A 19,403-nucleotide genomic window follows, 5' to 3' on the forward strand; every position below is an offset into this window, starting at 1 on the left:
GGTTTCCCCGGTCACATGAATTTTGAACTTGTGCCGCGCAAGCAGGACTTGTGCGCTCTGACTTCAATTCCGCCGTTAAAACATCGTGAATAAACTGTTCCACGTGAAAAAATTAAGAATTCTGTGTAAAATTATGAACAGCAAAATTCACAATTCAACACGAGTGGTCGAGTAGAGAGTCTTCTACTCGGAAGAGAGCGAGTAATCCAGCGAGTGAACGAGTGGAAAAACAGTACTCGTACATCACGCGAGTACTCGAAAAATAAAAATTCCCTACTCGTGACGTGAGTAGTAAGGCAACACTCGAGTCTACTCGAGTAGTCGAATACTCGTGCCAGGCTTAATGTGTATCTAATGTATGCTTGCATATTCACACTCAAATTCATAAAGCGGCTTCAAATTTGTAATCAAAGATATTTAATAATGTAACAGCATATAATTTATAGCATACATCACAAAATATGAGCTTTGAATGTTTTAAATCTATAGCTAGCTAACAGTGAGTGTGTTTCAATATCAGCTCTCTCAGATAGATGTACAGACTTCTTCGCTCAAGTCTTCACTCCTGAAGAGTAGAGTTCACAGGCTTGAAACATTGAGACTACTAGACCTTCTAAGAACTATTATAGTTCAAAGGAATACCCAGCAGTCCTTTTCAGGACTTTCTTATATGGTGCTAAGTGCTAACAATTCATCTATCGACTCTCTCATTTGCATTTTGCGCTTGTTGTGCATATAACTATTTTGTGGAACAAAGCAACACATTTGTTTGTTTTTTTCGTCAATTAATATCAACTTTCTGTTGGGATAAACTTGGCTTTTAAAAAATTCAATACCTGAATTTCTCTTGTCACCATTATAACAAGGACTTACCAAAGCTAACAGCAAGGCTTGGCTTGATTTCTGGCATCACTTGTTCATGCTGATAGATTCCTTTATACATGGACAGTGGTTTGGATAGGCCAACCAGTAGAAGGTTCTGAAGACCAGCATTGAACGGGTCACTGTAGTCAAGAGGTTCATCTCGCATTCCAAAGACAGTGATGTCCTCCTCCACTTGTTCCACATCCTGGATTGTCCTATCTGGGATAAAACTCATCTCCAAGTTTGGCAGATCATCCTTGTGCAGGAGGCCATTGTCATTTGACTTTGGTTGTGATTCGAGAAACGATTGGGTGTTGAAGGACATCTCTTTCCTTGACAATTCTGCTCCTCCCATCTGGATGTGTTGGTCCTGTGCACAGGAGTTGTTGCCAGCCTCCAAGGCAGCACTGGGCTCTGGGTTGTCAACATGGATTTGAAAGCCCAAAGACGAAGATCCAGCCTGTTTCTGACATTGGACGGGAGGATCTTCATCAATGTGGATGCTGAAACCTTGGACAGATGGTGCAACATTTTTCTCTCTTTCTACTTGAGTGGTGATTGATGACTGGTGACCTTCCAGAGAGGAAGCAGAGGCATGTGAGTTGGTGGTTGAGGCAGAGCTTGAGGCCGATGATCGGGCATTCTCTGCACTTGTCTCCATGATAGGGCTGTGTAAACAAAGAAATCCAAACAATTTTACATTACCTGCAGGTAAACAAGTTTACAAAACTACATTGTTACGTATATCACAACAATACCCAATTTAATTATTACTGACATGATTTAAAAAGGTGCTCTCTTTACAATTTAATTGATAAATTTGGGCATCAAAGTCGACTCCCTTGTAAATAATATATTTGTCTCATCAGTGTAGTACTGGATTACAATGCAAGAAGTCTAAATAAACAATCATTGTAAGTAATGAATTGGTGCTCATCTATTATACCACAAGGAAATTCCCTGAATCATTTATTTTGAATGAATTAGCACCATCTGTTCCATTTATGCTATGACAAAGACATGCATGATAATAATAATGAAATAAAACTGAGCTTCTCTCTTGACCTCACTAATTATTTTTTTTTTTTCTATTTTAAATATTGTTCTATGCAAGGGAAGATTGGATCTCTTGTTCCCATGCTGCAGTAGCATTTTAGCATGTAATGAATGTAACAGATCTCAATAACCAGAATACTTTCATCAACATATTTTTTTTTCTTTCTCCAGGAAGAAATGGTTTATTCAAAAGGCATATCCTCTTTGTCTGACATACATGTTTATACATCATAAAGATAGATTCAAATTACGGTAATGATCCCAAAGTCACTCCTACCATAAACCAACGAAAGTGTGTCTCTATAGAAAATAACATTATCTAAACATTAATAGAAACAATTATATGACAAATAGTTTTGGTAGATAATTTGTTATTGTCCAGTACTCATGTATATCTTAGATGCAGGGAAGTATCAGCAATGTACCAAGAATTAACCCTAATTATAGACTGCATTGCTCGCTGACTTTTTACTTTCAAGTCTCACACAACTTTTGAGACCAAAATTGCAACCCCCAGTTACGCGGTTCCTAAATTACGCAACATATGGTAAGTGCATGCAGACCCAAATTTGCTCAAAATGTGAATTCATGTACAAATCCAATGCACTCCAATAGTGTTTTTAGCCAAAATTTATAAATGTATCATTATTTTTCCTTTTACTGATTAAAATCAATTAATTTCTTCTTGTTTATTGTCAAAATAAAGTTCCCAACAAGGTCCATTGAAAAAAGCAAAAAGTTGAAAAACAAAGAAATACACAAGAATTTAGAAAACAATATATAAGAAAATAAATGTGATGTTGAAGTCTGTTTATTCATAAGATTCCTATTAAGAGTCATATTAGCACTTTAAGGGCATTATTTAGTTAATTAGAGCAATTTTTTAGTTTATGCCTAAATTAGCATAATTAATTAGCAATGAGATTTTTCGGAGAATTTTATCCTATAGTTTTGTAGATTATGCCATGAGTAACGTGCATGCCAATGTTCGTCATGATCGCTCGGTTCATGGCCAAGATCTTAAAGGGGGGGGGGCTGAATCAGCACCCCCCTTCCCATTCTTCTTAGGCATCAAAATTGCCCAGTCTTTTTAGGGTTATAGGAAACTCGCATTTGTAATGGCAGTGTAAGAAAGAATTAACATTTCTTAAAGGAGGTCTTGTCGACTGTGCTTACCTAAGATGTCCACCTGAATGATTAACAGTGAATTCAGTCTTCTCAAAGCTCTCATTGACTGGCGTGTTTACCACTCTAGAAGCAGAAGCACCAACCTTCAATCCCTCGACATCAGAAGCCCCACTGGGCAGAACTACCTCTCCTTTGGTGGGGGACTGCTCCACCTCCCTCGGTTTGATAGTACTCATAGGGGGTATGAAAGAAAGCTTGTGGGAAGATGCATCGTTGAAGGGTGTTGAAGCCATACGGGCTGCTAAATCAAAGGAGTAATTAGAGCCAGCTCCCGTTGGTGGTAGGGTTATATTCATGGTATGGTCACGCTGTTGAGAAGGATCACTGCTGGGGTGTACTTCCATTGCTTCCACTCCCTAAATAGGACAGTGATGTCATTTTGATACAAAAGTTAACACTTTGCTTCCTTCAAATACCAACACATTAAATAATCTATTCATAAGGTTTAGCATTTACATGTACTGTGTCAGCAATAAGTAAAATCAGCACTTCGAAATATTCTTAAGATTCATGAACACGTTCGCATCTCACACACATCCCGTTAACATCCAGTCTGCAAAAACAAGGGCAAATTATTTTCACAATTAATGACATTACTCCCATGCATATTCTCACTGACAATTCTGTCTGAAACATCCAGAATTTTGTGTCCTCCCTCTATTCTATTTTTTGGGGTAATTTGTGTTATATTATGAATTGAATTTGAAAAGAATTTTATTTTCAAAGCTACTTTCTAATATCATTGTTGAATATGATGGAAAGCCAGGGCGCTGTTTCAGAAGTCAGCTTGTAAAGTTACACATGACAAACACAAATGACTGGAGTAAGAAGTGACAAAATGTAAGCCGAAAGAATTTCTGTACATCTTTAGAAAGTTTGTCTTTACTTTAAAACAATTCTTTGAAAATGTGTCTATAAGTACAAGAGTATAAGAGAGCATGCACAAACAACTAAACATTAGCTGATGCCATGAATAATGATTGAGAAACCATTTGGTTTTCTATATTCTAGTCAAATTCCTCAGTACTCACATCATCTTCTTGCTCCTGATCCTCTAGGGGCATGAATGGTACACCCTTTGAAGATTGCAGAATACCTGTCATCTCTCTCCTATCTTTCACTTGCTTGTAATCTGATGGAGGCCTGTGCAAGATATGAAGAATACATTTCAAAATTACTATGATTATGTGCTATTCTTTGAGCATGTCACAAATTACCTTTGTAGAATGGGTAGTATGCATAAGTAATTACCGACGCATGGCCAGCCATTTGTTGGTGATTACTGATGCATGGTAAAAAAAAGAGAAAAGACTTCTGGCCAAAAAATTCCACCATTCCTAAAGCAAATGATACACAGGTTTTTTCATGCATCGGTAGGACGAGTGAGCATGCGGTAACTATGGAATCTAGTCTAAACCCACTCAGCTGCGCCTCGCGGATTTAACAGTTCCATAATTACCTTAACGCTCACAAACCTACAGATGCACCCACATCTGTGCATAATCATGTATCATTTAGCAATGTAATTTGTTTCTATTCATAGACCTATGCTGTCTATGAAGTGTGTGATTGTTGTACACCTGCCCCCTATCACAAGTTACACAAGCTTGATATTATCTGTCCATTATCTTTACATAACCTGTGATTACACTGTAAATGGTTAAGCCTCTGAGCCAGTATCTTACTAAATTTCTCTACAATCAAGCCATATCATGAGTACAGATGGATTCCAAACCGAACCAGCTGGATAAGCTGAAGTCGGTTGCATTGCCTTTTACACATCATTTCAACTTACGTGTTTTCTTTGGTATTGTCCACTGGCTCATCTTCAAATATGGTGATCTTTCCAGCACCTGTCTCTTTGATCTCTGGCTTGACATCATCTTGATAGATAGGTATGGAGGAGGAGAAGGCAGATGATGGTGGAACTACTTGTTGTGGTGCTTCGTTGGACTGACCCATCCTTGGAGCCAGAGGCTGTCTTCGAGGAACGATGCCTTGTCCTACAAAACCTCTCATGTGGTTGTCAGCACTGGCATCTTCAAATATTGCACCCTTGCTCAATGGCTTTACATCTAGAAAGATCACAATATCAATCAAAGGGGTGGGGGAATGATAAAATAAAGAATACAAAAATTGAGAAAATATCCTCATGTACTACATGTAGTATAAACTTTCCAGGTCGCTAAAGAATAAATGACCGAATATGAAAAAAAAAATGAATTTTTGATTGCTTCAAAATTTGAACTTGCAGATTTATTAAAATGCGACATATCATTGCCTACCAGTGAGGTTGGACTGGTATGTAGAATTAAAGTTATTTCCAAAGCCTTCATTTAATAAGAACCCTCTGTAGTTATCATTCAAATGTGAGTCCACTCTAAAAAATATCCACAAGATCCTGCTTACCGCTACTCTCATTTGCAAATTCCATCTCAAATTCTTTCTCCTTGTGGGTGACTTGATTCTGGAATTCAGAATCCAAATCAAACTGATTACTCTTCAAAGAGCAATTGAGCATAGCATTAATCACTCCTAGGGCTTCCTTGGTGTTGATGGTCGGCGAGGGCGCAGTCAGACCCTTAGGGGTTCGTATTTGGTTCAACCGACCGTTCCTGGAGCGGCTCAACGATGCAAAAGATGCAGAGGATGGAGTCTTGTCGCTCATCATGGAGGATTGGGGTGTCTTCTCGTCATTGAGGCCTGTTCCTTGGGTTACTGTTGAGCTGGTATTGGACAGGAAGCTTTGATTTGGGGTAATAGTGTCTTGTTCTGTCTGAGGTCTAATCTTCGAAAGTGGAGCAGTCACAGATTGCGGGTGGATGGAGAAAGCGGAGGTGGAAGATGGGTTGCAGGGAGTTGGAGCTGCCATCAGGGGAGCACTTGGTGGCTTAGCTGCAGCTACTGTGGGGTACTGAGGGGCTGGTTTAGCTGGAGGATCCTGATCTGGGTCACAGAATATATTGAAGTTTCCTTTTAAGACAAAGAGGAGGAGGTAAAGCAGGGAATGGACTGAGTGATGACAAAATCAAACTGATCTTTAAAGAATTTACGGTACTTACTTTAAAATTGTTTATAAATCTTGGGAAAATATAAAAACAATGTTAAAATAATGCAAAGGATATGTGTAATTTTTTTAGAAAAATCTAAAACTACAAGGGCAGGCATGATATTCCCCTCTGAAAAAAATCTGAAAAGAAGCCAAGGGTGGCTAAGTCTCCACTGAAGTCTGAGATGCCCCGATTGGGGTTACAAGCTCTTGCATAGTAAAGAAACCTAAAGTGATATTTGAAGATGAGTCTGCATGATAGCTTTATCGTTTGACTTTAGAAAGTAAAAAACAACATGAGAATTATCTTAGGCACAAAATTTCACATAAAAAAATCTGAAAGAAAAAATAAAAAATCTGAAAAAATTATTTAAAAAAAAATCAGAATTTGGATTTTAGTAAGGAGAATATCATGCCTGAAAGAAATCTCAGTTTTTTCTATAAGAATTCCAATATAACAAGTTAAACAAAATGTTCATACCAGTTGCGCTTGTCAGATCATCAAATAGAAGCTGCTTTGTACAAGTGATAGTAGAGTCTCTGAAAAGATGAAAACACAGAAATAATAAAAGAATCTTGTGAAACAGCAAGCATTTTTTGATGTATCAAGATGTAATACCAGTCATATCTACAACAATCACATGCCTCCTTTCTACTAAGTTGAAATCAACTGATTGTAATAAGCATAAAACAGTATTACTTTCAAATCATACAATTTTCTGAAAGGCTATACAATTTTCCAATCTTATATTGAAATATTGTATCTCTGAATCACTAAGAAAAAAGTGAGAAAATGTAGTTTGGCCCATTAACTTAGATATGGAGCCACAACAAGTGGAACGCCTCTGGCAGTCTCGCCTGCATAATGTGATTCAATATAGCAGCAGTGCTGACTTTGAAAACGACAATAGAATAATAATTTTCCCAAAAAAACTCCAATTATACGATAATAAAATACTATGTTTATTGACCCTAAATTATATTTGACCTTGACCATGTGACCTAAGTCTGTGCAAGACGATCAGAGATACTTGAAAAATGGTTGAAAAAGAACTTGAAATACCTACTTTTGTATGGTAAATGGCATTTCTAAATATTTGACAATTCACTGAAGAAGATATACATGACCTTACTGTGATCATCCTACACTCAAATGTCAGGCTGCTAAAATGAAACAAGTATCAAATGATAAACCCTGTAAACATACCCTCCTGAGTTTGATCTATTCCTCTGCTTGGTGATATTCTCACAGGCTACTATACTATCCAAGGGTGAGGTATGAGAGAGACCAGTAGATTTGCTTGAAGACCCTTGTGTCTGGAAGCCTTCTTGAGACAATGCATACTGGGCAGTGGGTACTGTTGGTGCCGGTTGTGGTGGTGCTACTTGAGCAGGCTGCTGGGGTTCCACTGGTGCAAAGTAAGCTGGTGCCATTGGCGCAGGCTGTGGGGGTAAAGTGGGTGTGGGATGAACCGCTGTGGGTTGCACCTGCTGAGACAGTTTGGGAGCCATAGCCTCCATCTTCTGTTTCACAAGTAACTCAATATACTGCTCCTGCTGGATCCTGCAAACACAGTAAAGAACATTATCCTTTAGCAGAAAACATATTGTCAATATTCATTCAAACCTTCAAAGTCAGTCATGGGTCAAAATATTGAGTTAAATCCAAAAATCAGAGTGGAAATTTGATTATATATCTAGCAAAGGTGATAAATAATATTCTCCCAGTTTTTCAAGATCAATATTTTATTAAAACAAATCTGTACTGAGAAATTTTGTTTGATATCATGTTTAAATTCACTTGAAAAGACACAGATTATCAATGTCTGCTCTAGAGTAAAATCAAACCAAAACTTGACTTCCTTAAAAATCTGAGGGTCAAAGTTGAAAGTAAGGTGAAGATTTTATATCATCAGGATGTAGATGCAATAAATTTTGGCAGTCCTAAGGAAGCTAAACAATTTAAAACAATGAAATCTTACTGAAAACCAAGAACAGTGGAAATTTATTTCACAGACATGCACATATGGGCATGTGTAGCAAGATTTCATATCCTTAAAAAAAATTCCATCTACATGTACTGACATAATGCCATGCTCCTTACTGAACAGTAACTCTCCTGCAAAGCCTTTAAACACATAACAGTAATACAAATTCATACATACCTAAAAAAAAAATGGGTGATCCCTTTGTAAGATTCTGTTACAACTTATTCAGTGATCCTAACAACAACAGCCTACAGGGCCATGTAACAGAAGAGATAATCAATTGTACCTCTATACCCTGGAATTCATTGTTAATGCTCTGTATTGATGACATACCTCTGTTGTTCTAATTTCTCCTGCATCTTTGCAATCATTTCATCTTGTTCCTTCTGCTTCCTAACCATGTCTACTCGCATCCTTTCAGCTTCTTCCATTTTAGCTGAAAAAAAGAGGAATCAAACCTTGTAAGAACCTTTAAAGAAATATGATATATTCAATCATGTATTCCATCATAATTTCATTGATAAAAGACTATCTTCTAGGTATTCAAAATGTTATGCAACCATTGTAAATACAATTCACTGTGCTGCATCACCACAAAAAAAAACACAACACAAACTTAAACCTGTGCTTTATTTGTTAGATGAAATAAGATGACAGAAAGAATTTTTGTAGGAAGATCATTGAAAACCTCACAAATTACATGGATTACACATCATCTGCTTATATCTATGACATAACCAGCATAAACATGTGTTAATGTCAGCTTCAGTGAGCACACCAATGTAATTGTCATGTAGCCTCCTCTCTTTTATTGCATCTCACGTTTGTTTACCAGCTAGAGGTACATTGCTGCACCCAAAACGTATTGCTGGAGAGTTGTGGGATATTAAAGCATCAACATGTGACTAGCATACCTATCCCCTATTGGCTACATATATGAACCTGTAGAATTACATGCTAGTAAATATGAGTTGGATAAATACCTTGTATTTCTCTCTCTTTTCTCTTTGTCCTGTCCTTGATACCACGTAGTTCTTCAAAAGACATCTCTCGAGCGCCACCATAGATAAGGTGCTTGCAGTACATCACTCTTGTGTTGTCATTCACATTTTCCTTCAAATACAAAATGAGCAAACATTTTGGGCTGAACAATACAATAATCATGTTGAAAGTTCAAAATCTTACCATTCTGTTAGTACCAGAGGGTTGGATCATGAAGAACTTTGTCAGTTATTTTTACCAACAGATGGCATAGGTTATATTAGAAATCCTTGCACCTAATTGGTTGCAAGGTAGTTGGTGAAAACTATGTACATTTTCATGAAATGCTCCTCACAAAATTGCATAGGTTTGTTGACTATGTAGGAATGATCTTAACTTGTTTTCACCTAACATTCACATCAAATTATCAGTGAGCAAATTATTTGTGATGACATCAGACATTCCAAAAACTGAACCTTAGGTCGAAAATTATGATGATGACATTGCCATTGAAGTGGTCATCATAAAAGTGATGCCTACATCTCGCTTCTACTATGCAGACATGAGAACGATTTATATGAATACGTACCTGTTTGATAGCATTCAAGGCATTTGTTGGTTTATGGTGCTTCTTTTCACTCAAAACTTGGTAACCCATTTCTGGTGGCTTACGTGGAGTTCTGTGGTAATGAAAATAAAACAAGAAAATTGATACTTAATACTGCACACTTGAAAGGAGATGAAACCCAAGATTTCGTTTTTTTCCCTTTCATCCACTGCAGAATTCAAAAAAATTTCATGAACCTCCAGTCAACCTTGGTAACTTGTAATTATTAAAAATTCCTCTAAATACTTGGGACAAAAAATAATAAAAAAATAAATAAATACATGTAGTTTTAAAGATTAGACACCAATGTTTGTTAACGAAATTAAAAACATACACACAATGCGAAAGCTAACAATATGCTCAATGGAGTCCAGGTCTGCTTTCATTTTTTCTTTAACAAAAGAAAATCTTAAATTCCAGGTTTATTTTCAACACAGACTGCTTTGCTTTCATTGTAGTGCTAATATATTGCAAGGAATAAACTTATGAACATTATATAATTACAGAAGTAAAGTCAACTATCATGTGTATTACAGTTTCCCTTCGATGTATTAGGACATTTCATGATCTGTACCCAGTAAGAGTTTTGAATACCCCAGCAATGTCTTTGTTTAATTCTTGGCTGTATCTCATCAATTATTCTATGATTATCCAACTGTTGATAAAAAGGGTTTATTCCCCTCTCATGACAATATCTAATTTATTTTTTGCTACTCAAATAAACTAACTTTTAATTATAGGTAAACAATAATGTTCATCAATATTACCATAAATTTGACCAGGCTAATTGTCACAATCTTGGTAATGCACAGTTTGGATGATCTCTTTGTTGTCTTCTTTTACATTTAGTTTTCACTATTACCAACAAGGCACAAAGGTGTTCGATTGGAAGTCTGCCCTAACTTCTTTCCATGCTAATAAGATGAGTCAACTCACTGAAAATACTATTTTGTAAAGTGTGTCTTACATTCATTGTTAGCTCTGTCATGCTAAATAATCATGGTTAGCTCTGAAAATCTACAATACATTTGATCATGGTCAAACAAAATGCAGTTGTTGATAAAATCTGACTGTGCATTTTTTTTAATAAAAGAGGATCATTAATTAACATAACTCTTCCTAAGATCATATTTTTCTTTCGCACTCACGTTATCTGATCTGCATGTTCATCCACATGGACATCAAAATCTGGTCTAGAGTAGCTGCTAACTTCTTGAAATGTCATCCTTGGTACATTCCTCTGTGGAAGCTTTATATCGAAAATAGTATTGACAGGGGATTGAGAATTAGCACTACTAAATATATCCCCCAAATATCCATGAATAAGGTCATAATATGGGGGGCACTTAGTACTTAAAATTGCAAAGTTGCCTTTCTATTTATGTACCACCAAGGAATTAATGACAAACCTTAAAATGAATTTCAATTAGGTTGTATGCCCTCCCAAAAGAAAAACAGGAATTAGATGTGCAAATGCTTCACACCTATTGTTCAGGGGGGGGGGGTGGAACAATAGATCACCCCCTGAACAACAGGTGTGATGCTGTAACCCTTTGGAGATGCACTCTTCTACAGAAGCCGAGCAAGTTGCTCAGTCTGAAAGTATAATTCAAATATATGCCCTACAAGATCTGAAGAGTTCATACACAAGAATTTATAGGCAATTTCCATTTGGTCCATGTTTAGAGATTGCGACTGTTTAAGCTTCCAATTATATGTTCACTTTCATGTGACAAAGATTTCAAGGAAATATTTAATGATATGACCATCTAAACTAATCATTTTCATGTTTATATCAGATATAAACATACACTCTGGCCTACAAAAACAGTGGGTAAATTAACGGACAGCCGCCCATCGTCTGATGTCAAATGACCACTAAACTGATGACCTCAAATGATGCAATATATTCTAGATTTTAAATGAACCAAAATCTAGCCTAATGAGACACATGTACAACATGATCTAGTAGCCAAGACATACCCTTTGACCTGCCCACTGACCAGCCGAAGTGGTGTTCTCCTTTCGTGACTCAGCCCGAGATGGCAGGTGCTGCCACTGCCCTGCAGGTTTGGCTGCCCCTGAACTCTGAACATCGTCATCACAGAATATGCTTATCTGGTTGGTTCGCTGTTGTAGTGGGGCTGAAGCAGTCTGAAGACCACCCCGACTTGCTGCATGGGAACATGATTACAATTATTATTCAGTGAGCATTTCAAACATATAACAGTAATTGCAATAGAAAGACAGCATCTCCTGCTGCACTTCTTGAAATTGTCTTGAAAAAATGAATCTTACATTCTTACAACCCATAGATCTTACTCATAAGTCTTGAAAAGATGTAAAACAAATAAAATCATTAATATTCTTATTTCCTGAAAGATGAAAAACTGCAAAATAGACATTATCTTAGGTGTCTCACCTAGCAGAAATTTGAACTAAAATGGCTGGGTATGACATAATTGCACTTTGAAAGACTTTCTGGAATTTTTTTATCAGTGTCTAAATACTCTAGCCGGATGCACATTTTCACAAAAAATTTAGTCAAATTCATTTCTAACATGGATGATTTCTTACCTATGGATTTTAGTTTCATCTGTCCACTTTGGATTGCTTTCCTAATGAACTGGAACTAGCTACCCAAATTTACTGATTTACTGCATGATTGTGAGCACCTTTACATGTACATCTTACTATTGTGCAATCAATCCAGAAGTGAATGTATGAATTTTCTTCTCTACTTTCATTTTAATACTTGAATACAGCAAAGTGAGGAACAGAGTGTGTTGAACCATTAAAGATACGATATAAAAACCTTATGACCAAAAACTCCCTGTCCCAAACTTTGACATCACAATTAGATAAATTTGACATGAAAACCTGAGGCCAAGATTTAGATATATCTTTTTATTCATTCATTTGTGTTTTTATTGCCTGGGTAGTCTTGTTACCACTCCGTTCCAGGACCTCAAATAAAAATGACCAGGATTTGATCCTGATCTTGAACAAGCTAACAAATCTAGCAAAGCAAGTTCTGTATATAATATGGAGATATAAAGTTAGCTTACAAAGCTTAGCAGCTCCAGTTCGACTTGTGCCTACTTTCTGAAGCTTCCCCCTAGCCCTGAGATCACTGAGAGTGGCTCGCTGATCTTCAGAAGAGGTAGTAGGATTCATCATTCCTTCCTGCATCTGCTGCACAGTAATCCGACCAACACGTGATTGAAATTCACTGGAAAAAAATACAAACATGAAACTGTTACAATACAAAAAGCAGATTCTATCAGATGACAATCGACATACAAATATTCCTCTCTCAAATTGTGAAAAACCACATTTTCACATCGTGACAAATTTCAAAGTATTTAAAAGTGAGAATGTGCCATGGTTGAGTGGTTTAAGGTGCCTAACTAGGAACCTGAAAATCCAGGAACTTCAATTCCTGCCCATGTCACCACAAAGTTTTAAAAATTTATTGAAAAAAAATCATTTTGGTATGGGTTGGAAGTCTTTTGTGGTCAGATTAAAACAAAACACAAAACAATAGACATTGTTTCAGAGGCACATCATGATAGTTATAGCATCTATATCCATATATGCCATTTTGATTGGAATAAATGACATGAAGTACATGTACTTGTAAGCTTTTTCGGTATTGATATTTTCAATACCGGTATTACTAATAGCTTCAATACCGGTATACCGACTAATACCGAGTAAATTCCCAATTTATTGTGCAAACAGTGTCCAATGTTTGTTTAGCCCTGATATGGCCTCGGATAAAGAGGGGATGCTTGTGGTCAGCTGAGGAATGCTCAGCATGGTCCGTTCTCATTGACAAAAACTTTCTCTTTCTTTACCAAAAGTTATACGATCATGCTCTCTCCCCAACGAGAGCTGTGAATTACCTGTGCATGTGCGCAAAATTATCTCAGCAAGCACATGGTACGAAATCAATAAGTCAAGTTGCCAAATGCTACACCGCACAAACTCACTGCTACTTACTTTGCTAAACGTGTGTACATGCCCTAACTTCCAAGCACCAAAATTCCCTGCTAAAACTGTCAAGGATATATGCGTGATTTTCCCTTCACCGATCTGGCCCCACTCATTCACATTCAGATTCGCCCCTTTTGTTTACCACTCACATCAACACGTGTTCGTCGAAGGTTCAAAGTTTGTTGACCTCAAATTTTGACGTCTCGTACATAACTTTTCTTATAAATGTCCATTGTGTTGAACCCCCCCCCCCCTCTTGTGAATCTGCACGTTGTCTACAAGTAACCCCCCCCCCTAAACTTCTTATCCCCCGGCTGCCTCTTTCTCACTCACTTTTTCTTGCTTTTGTTTTTCTTTATCTTCCAAGCCCCTTAATTCTTCACTCTCTCTTTCCCATCGGCCCATTCTCTCCCCCTCACCACCCCTCTCTAACCACGAACAGTCTTCCCCTCTTTTTTGTCAATTTCATCTTTCACACATGCCAAATTTTAGTTGATCAACATCTTATCACGCCACGAGACCATCATACAATCATTCCAATAGTTTATTTTATTTTATTCATGACCGCACATGCACAAAACGGATACAACACCCATCACAAATCACACAAATATTCTCAGCCACTTTCTTCCATTTACGATCACTTCACAGATCAAAATAAACAAAGAGGGATGGCGTAACATTTTTTTTCCTGTTAATGTTATCAACATTTTCTGTCTTTTTTTATTTTCATATTTAATTCATTTATTCATTAATGTATTTATTATTATTATTATTTTTTTTTTGGGGGGGGGGTCAGACGATTTTTGTAGCAGGCTTATAGTATAAAAGTAAACTTGTCATAATTGAAACAAGTCAAGAGCAGTCCAGAAAAAAAAACATTGCATAAAGAAAAAAAAGTTAATCCCTGTGGTTTGTCTGTCAATGCACAGCAACCCCCCCCCCCAAAAAAAAAAAAAAAAACTCAGTGGACATTCCCATTGATACAAGTTAAGAGCAGTCCGAGAAAAAAAAACTTGCATAAAGAAAAAACAAGTGTTAATCCCTGTGGTTTGTCTGTCAACGCCCCAAGCCAAGGTTGATACTTTGTTGAAGCCCGCAATACACCACGTGGTCAAAAGGCAGGCTAGGGAGTGTTTCAAAAAGAGTTTTGTCAGTGATTTTGTTTTTGTAGAGGGATGTTACAAGCTAGCAAACCCTCGCATGTGATTGGCGGAAAGCAAATCTGTTGTTGAAACCACTGAAAAAAACTCTTCATGAAATGCTCTCCGTCTCGGTCGACTTCGTTGTTTATACTGTAGCTGTGTATGTACACGAGTGCATGGAGCTGAGCCGACATGCACCCCAGTATCATTAGCGGTGGGGCCGAGGCCTTATGCAGCGGCTAACGGAGCTCAGACAGTAGTTAAGGGGCGATGTATTCATTTCGAGGTTAGATTATTGGATTCTGATTTCATTAAATACGTTGAGAGAGCCAAAGAACTTATTGTTTTGGCTTAATTTTACTGTAAAAATACCCATAAACGACAATACAGAAGAAAATACCGGTATGATATTTTCAACTTTTGGTATGACGGTATTTCGGTATTGAAATTTCTACGGCGGTATCCATACCGGTATGACTTTCATACCGAACGGTATTACTAATACCGGTATATCGAAAAAGCTTATGTACATGCATGGTATTGTCAAAATATAATGCTGTCTTTCTACATATAACATAACTTACATCATGGCTCTTTCAAGCCTTTCCCGTGGTTGTGCATTACAAGCCAGACCCTCTTTATAGATGGCATCAGCTCTCTTAGTGTTCCCTGCTTGTTCCAGCTCACTGGCCCATGCCTCATAAAACACAGTCAACTTGGTCCCAATCTGGTTAGCTTGCATAAACTTGAATATTTCCAAACTCTCACTGTCATACTGAGCCTGGATTGCATACTGTAACAGACAAAACAAAAACATTAAATGATATGAACATGTATGGTCTGCAAGGCTAGTTAAAAATTACGTATTTGATAATAAGCAATCAAGTTAGGCAAAAAAATTTTAACCATGCTCTCCAATATGTATCTACATGTATAAATATTGGAGACCAAATATTGCTGATTACCTATTATCAATGACAAACTTTTCAAAGTCATATTTTGAGTTTACATGTATGACATTGGGTAATGCATAATAAATTAGGAGTAGCAGTACCTTAAGTGTGAATGAAATTGTCTCTGAAATAATACTATATAACCATTGAAATACTCCACTGTATGTATTTTTGCAAGAAATATGCTAAGTAGGTAATGCATGGCATTGAATCAATCCAAGGCAATCAAAAGCCATCCTAAGCAGGATCCGCAGGGGCTTCAATCCTATCTCCCCAGACTGTTTTCATTAAACATGTACAAATATGCGAAAATTACTATCTTCTTGCAAGTTCACTGTTACTAATGGCCAACTAAGGCCATGACCTTGAATGCCCTGTTGCTAGGCATCATTGGCCTACCTTACGAGTGAACTTGCTCTAAATATTAAAGGCCTGGTAATATAAATTTACTTGTTGGTTGCAACACTAAAGGGTAAAGGCAGAAAATTTTAGATTCTTTTCTACGAGCTCACATACCATTTTAAGCCAGATGGAAACATATCGACTATCTTGTTTGTAGAGTTCGTTGTTTTTGAACTGGATAATGCACTTCTGTATGAGTACACCCAGGTGAGAATCCTTGCCACCCTGAGGGAAGTTCTGCTCTGTCCAATGAATGTATCGAATCCAAGGATCTAGGGGATCATCTCCATTATAGCTTCTCAACTCAGTCTCAAAACCCCTGCAGAATATATACAAAAGATAAGTTGTTGTGACTGTGTTTGGATTGTATTTCAAAGCAGCAATCACAGAAAGGATTGATTTTTGTACATAATGATTCATTTTCTGAGGTTTTGTTGTGTACGGTAATGATGCATCAATAGTCTTAAGAGAGCATAATCAACATATGAGTAGCACAAAGATTTTGGTCACCCAGTTGATTATCCACAAACATTAGCAAAGTTTTTCCACTTACAAGGGCAGCAGTAATGCATTCTCCCAAGATTAAGTTATATTTCTTCCAATTTGTTATATTCCACTACTTGTATGCTCTTGGACAGAGGCTCTGCCAATTACGAATAGTTAAAATGTATGTGAAAACCAAAGATGTCACCATTTTTACACACACAGGCACAAATAAAGTAAAAAAACAAAAAGGAACTTTAAGTTTCATTGATTCAATGCAATATGTGAAGAATCCTTGCTCCATCGATTTTAAAAAGGAATTGATTACTGATTACTTGTGCCCAACTATTAACAATTACTGACTGTGAACGTCCTGCAAAAAAACTTTGGATCCAGAATAAGGACACAACATACATGTACAACCACCGACATGACCGATGCCATGACTCTTAACCTTGTTTATCAATCGCATGTGTAGAACCTGGTCAAATGATTTCATTAAGTCCATATAAAGTACATCTACTTGACCTGTGCCAATATGAGTCAGACACCTCAGTAATCTTGTCCAATTTAGTAAGCAATTGAAGAGAAGTGGACCTAAAAAAACGAAGCCATACTGTTTAGCCCAAGTAAAATAAGAAAGTAGTTGATCGTCCTCGCGCGCATCACTTTTGGCCGCCGCATGAAAATTTTTGCTATTTACTATTTTCTAAAAAAAAAAAAAAAAAAAATTGTGTTGTTTCTCGTCCGCGCCATCTTCCCTTTTTGATTGCAGCATCAATTTTCTTGTTATTAACTATTTTTATGGCTGCTGAATAACAAATAAAATTCACAAGATTACTTTGGGATCCGTCACGTCTCTCGCAACTTCAAAAACAATTGCAACGTCCGATATCGCCGTAATTGCAAGAAAGAAAAAAATTCTGATTTGGTTTTTTATTGGATTTTGAAGATACCTTCATAAATTAGCGAGGAAATAAAAGTTTGCAAACTCGGATAAGATCACGGATTTCTTCATTTTTAGTGCATTTTCGGGGACCACGCTTACTGAATCTGAACTAATCCGTCGCGTGCTCTGGAAATATGGCGCAGATAAATCAATTCTAATGACGTAATTTGTATTTCAGCGGGGTTTTTTGGTAAGTGATAGCGCCTGTGTGTTACCGTGATTGTGTGCTAGTGACTCTGTTGGGTGAACTGCATGTGTGCTGGGATGATGTGATTGACTGTGCTGGCGTGACATGTGAAATGCATTTAATTTTCTGGCGAGTTTTCTAATGTCAGGAGGCAATGCATCGAATATTCAATGAGGGATTTAATATTCAATATCAATTTTAAAAATGAATAAAAATTGAACAGTAGTATTAACAATTATGTAAACGAACAAGCAGCTGAAAACTGCGATGCGAAACCATGCCCAGAGCAGAGGCAGATCTAAAAATGAGATTGGCTCTGGAAAATTGAACAAGACTCCATTGTAATAAAAAAGACCTCCCACGCATTTTTTTTACCCTTACATAAATTAAAATGTTTAAATTATTCACTTGACATTAACATTCTGTTTGACAATACAGTACCAGTATACATCAGTAATTAATAGATTTTTATCGCACAATACATTTTCCATAGATTTCCAATCAATCGTAGATATTTATACATATATAATAATTAATAGATAGATATATATATTTCTACTCATTTATTATTAATATTGAGCATACATCGATCACATAATTCGAGCTTGACATGGCCTGACAATCATTTGAATAAAAAATAGCAAAAAAAATAGTAAATAGTAAGGACCTCCCTCATCACTGATGTCAAAAATCGGGCCGAGAAAATGCCTCCTTGTTCTTAAAAAAAATAGTAAGATAGCAAATAGCAAGGACCTCCCTCATCACCGCTCTCAAAAAACCCGGACGATCAACTACTATCTTTTTTTACTTGGCCTTAGCACTAAACAAATTATTGCACTTTCAAGACGGTCAATAATCATTGCGGAGTAAAGTACTTTACAAACATGACAAAGAATGAGTTTAGATCTAGACTTATAAAGTAAGGCTGGTAGCTAATAGGCAAAGCTTTGTCACCACTCTTAACATAATTCCCGCCGTGAGCTTGTGCCTTTATCATGTCTGTTTAATGTGGGGCTACTTTGGAAAGTTTGGGGTATTTGTCATGTTTGTGAACAATTTCGGCATCCCACAATTTCTGGTCATGCTGGTGGGGAAATTTGCTTGAAGTAGGCCGGGGCGAAACTGCATTAGCGCCAGAAATTCATGTCAAGGTTAATCTAAGTAAAGACAATAAAGCCAAAAGGTGCACAGATATGATGGGACCCCCTCCTCACCCATTCATACTTACTGTCTCTGCAAAATCAGCTGCTGCTGCCGATCAAAATTTTGTGGCTGAAGAGCAGCCGTGAGATTCGTCATTTTTCGACCTTGTTTCAAAGGCAGAACATTCTCTTTACTCAGTTCCCATTCATCGGTAGACTTCGATTCGTTGTCTCGCTCCATCTTAAAATATTTCCAGATTAATCTTGCTGTCGAAACTAGATATTTTCAGCAATGTGGACGCCAAAAATTCCGTTGCGTTTGCATGCATTTATTTTTCAAATTTCCCGGTACGTGTACGTCGTACGCACGCACACGCGGCTCATGCATGGGGCATGGGCTTCAGGCCATA

The 19,403-nt window shown here is 37.1% G+C and overlaps 1 protein-coding gene across 2 annotated transcripts in view; it reads right to left on the minus strand.

The window, feature by feature from the left end:
- The window catches only part of LOC121418953, a 31,552-nt gene extending 12,200 nt beyond the window's left edge, over positions 1-19,352 (minus strand). For both annotated transcript variants that reach the window (XM_041613188.1, XM_041613187.1), the window contains exons 1-16: positions 19,080-19,352; positions 16,347-16,551; positions 15,462-15,670; positions 12,802-12,965; positions 11,717-11,907; positions 10,882-10,982; positions 9,716-9,806; positions 9,129-9,258; positions 8,479-8,581; positions 7,365-7,721; positions 6,639-6,697; positions 5,518-6,081; positions 4,904-5,183; positions 4,140-4,251; positions 3,097-3,464; positions 874-1,532 (exon numbers count right to left, since the gene is read on the minus strand). In XM_041613188.1, coding sequence (XP_041469122.1) covers positions 874-1,532; positions 3,097-3,464; positions 4,140-4,251; positions 4,904-5,183; positions 5,518-6,081; positions 6,639-6,697; positions 7,365-7,721; positions 8,479-8,581; positions 9,129-9,258; positions 9,716-9,806; positions 10,882-10,982; positions 11,717-11,907; positions 12,802-12,965; positions 15,462-15,670; positions 16,347-16,551; positions 19,080-19,234 — 3,748 coding nt within the window. In that variant the 5' untranslated portion in view covers positions 19,235-19,352. The remainder of the gene's footprint in view (positions 1-873; positions 1,533-3,096; positions 3,465-4,139; positions 4,252-4,903; positions 5,184-5,517; positions 6,082-6,638; positions 6,698-7,364; positions 7,722-8,478; positions 8,582-9,128; positions 9,259-9,715; positions 9,807-10,881; positions 10,983-11,716; positions 11,908-12,801; positions 12,966-15,461; positions 15,671-16,346; positions 16,552-19,079) is intronic.
- Positions 19,353-19,403: the final 51 nt, after the last annotated feature.

The sequence above is a fragment of the Lytechinus variegatus genome, chromosome 7 (genome assembly GCF_018143015.1).
Source record: "Lytechinus variegatus isolate NC3 chromosome 7, Lvar_3.0, whole genome shotgun sequence".
Classification (NCBI taxonomy): domain Eukaryota; kingdom Metazoa; phylum Echinodermata; class Echinoidea; order Temnopleuroida; family Toxopneustidae; genus Lytechinus; species Lytechinus variegatus.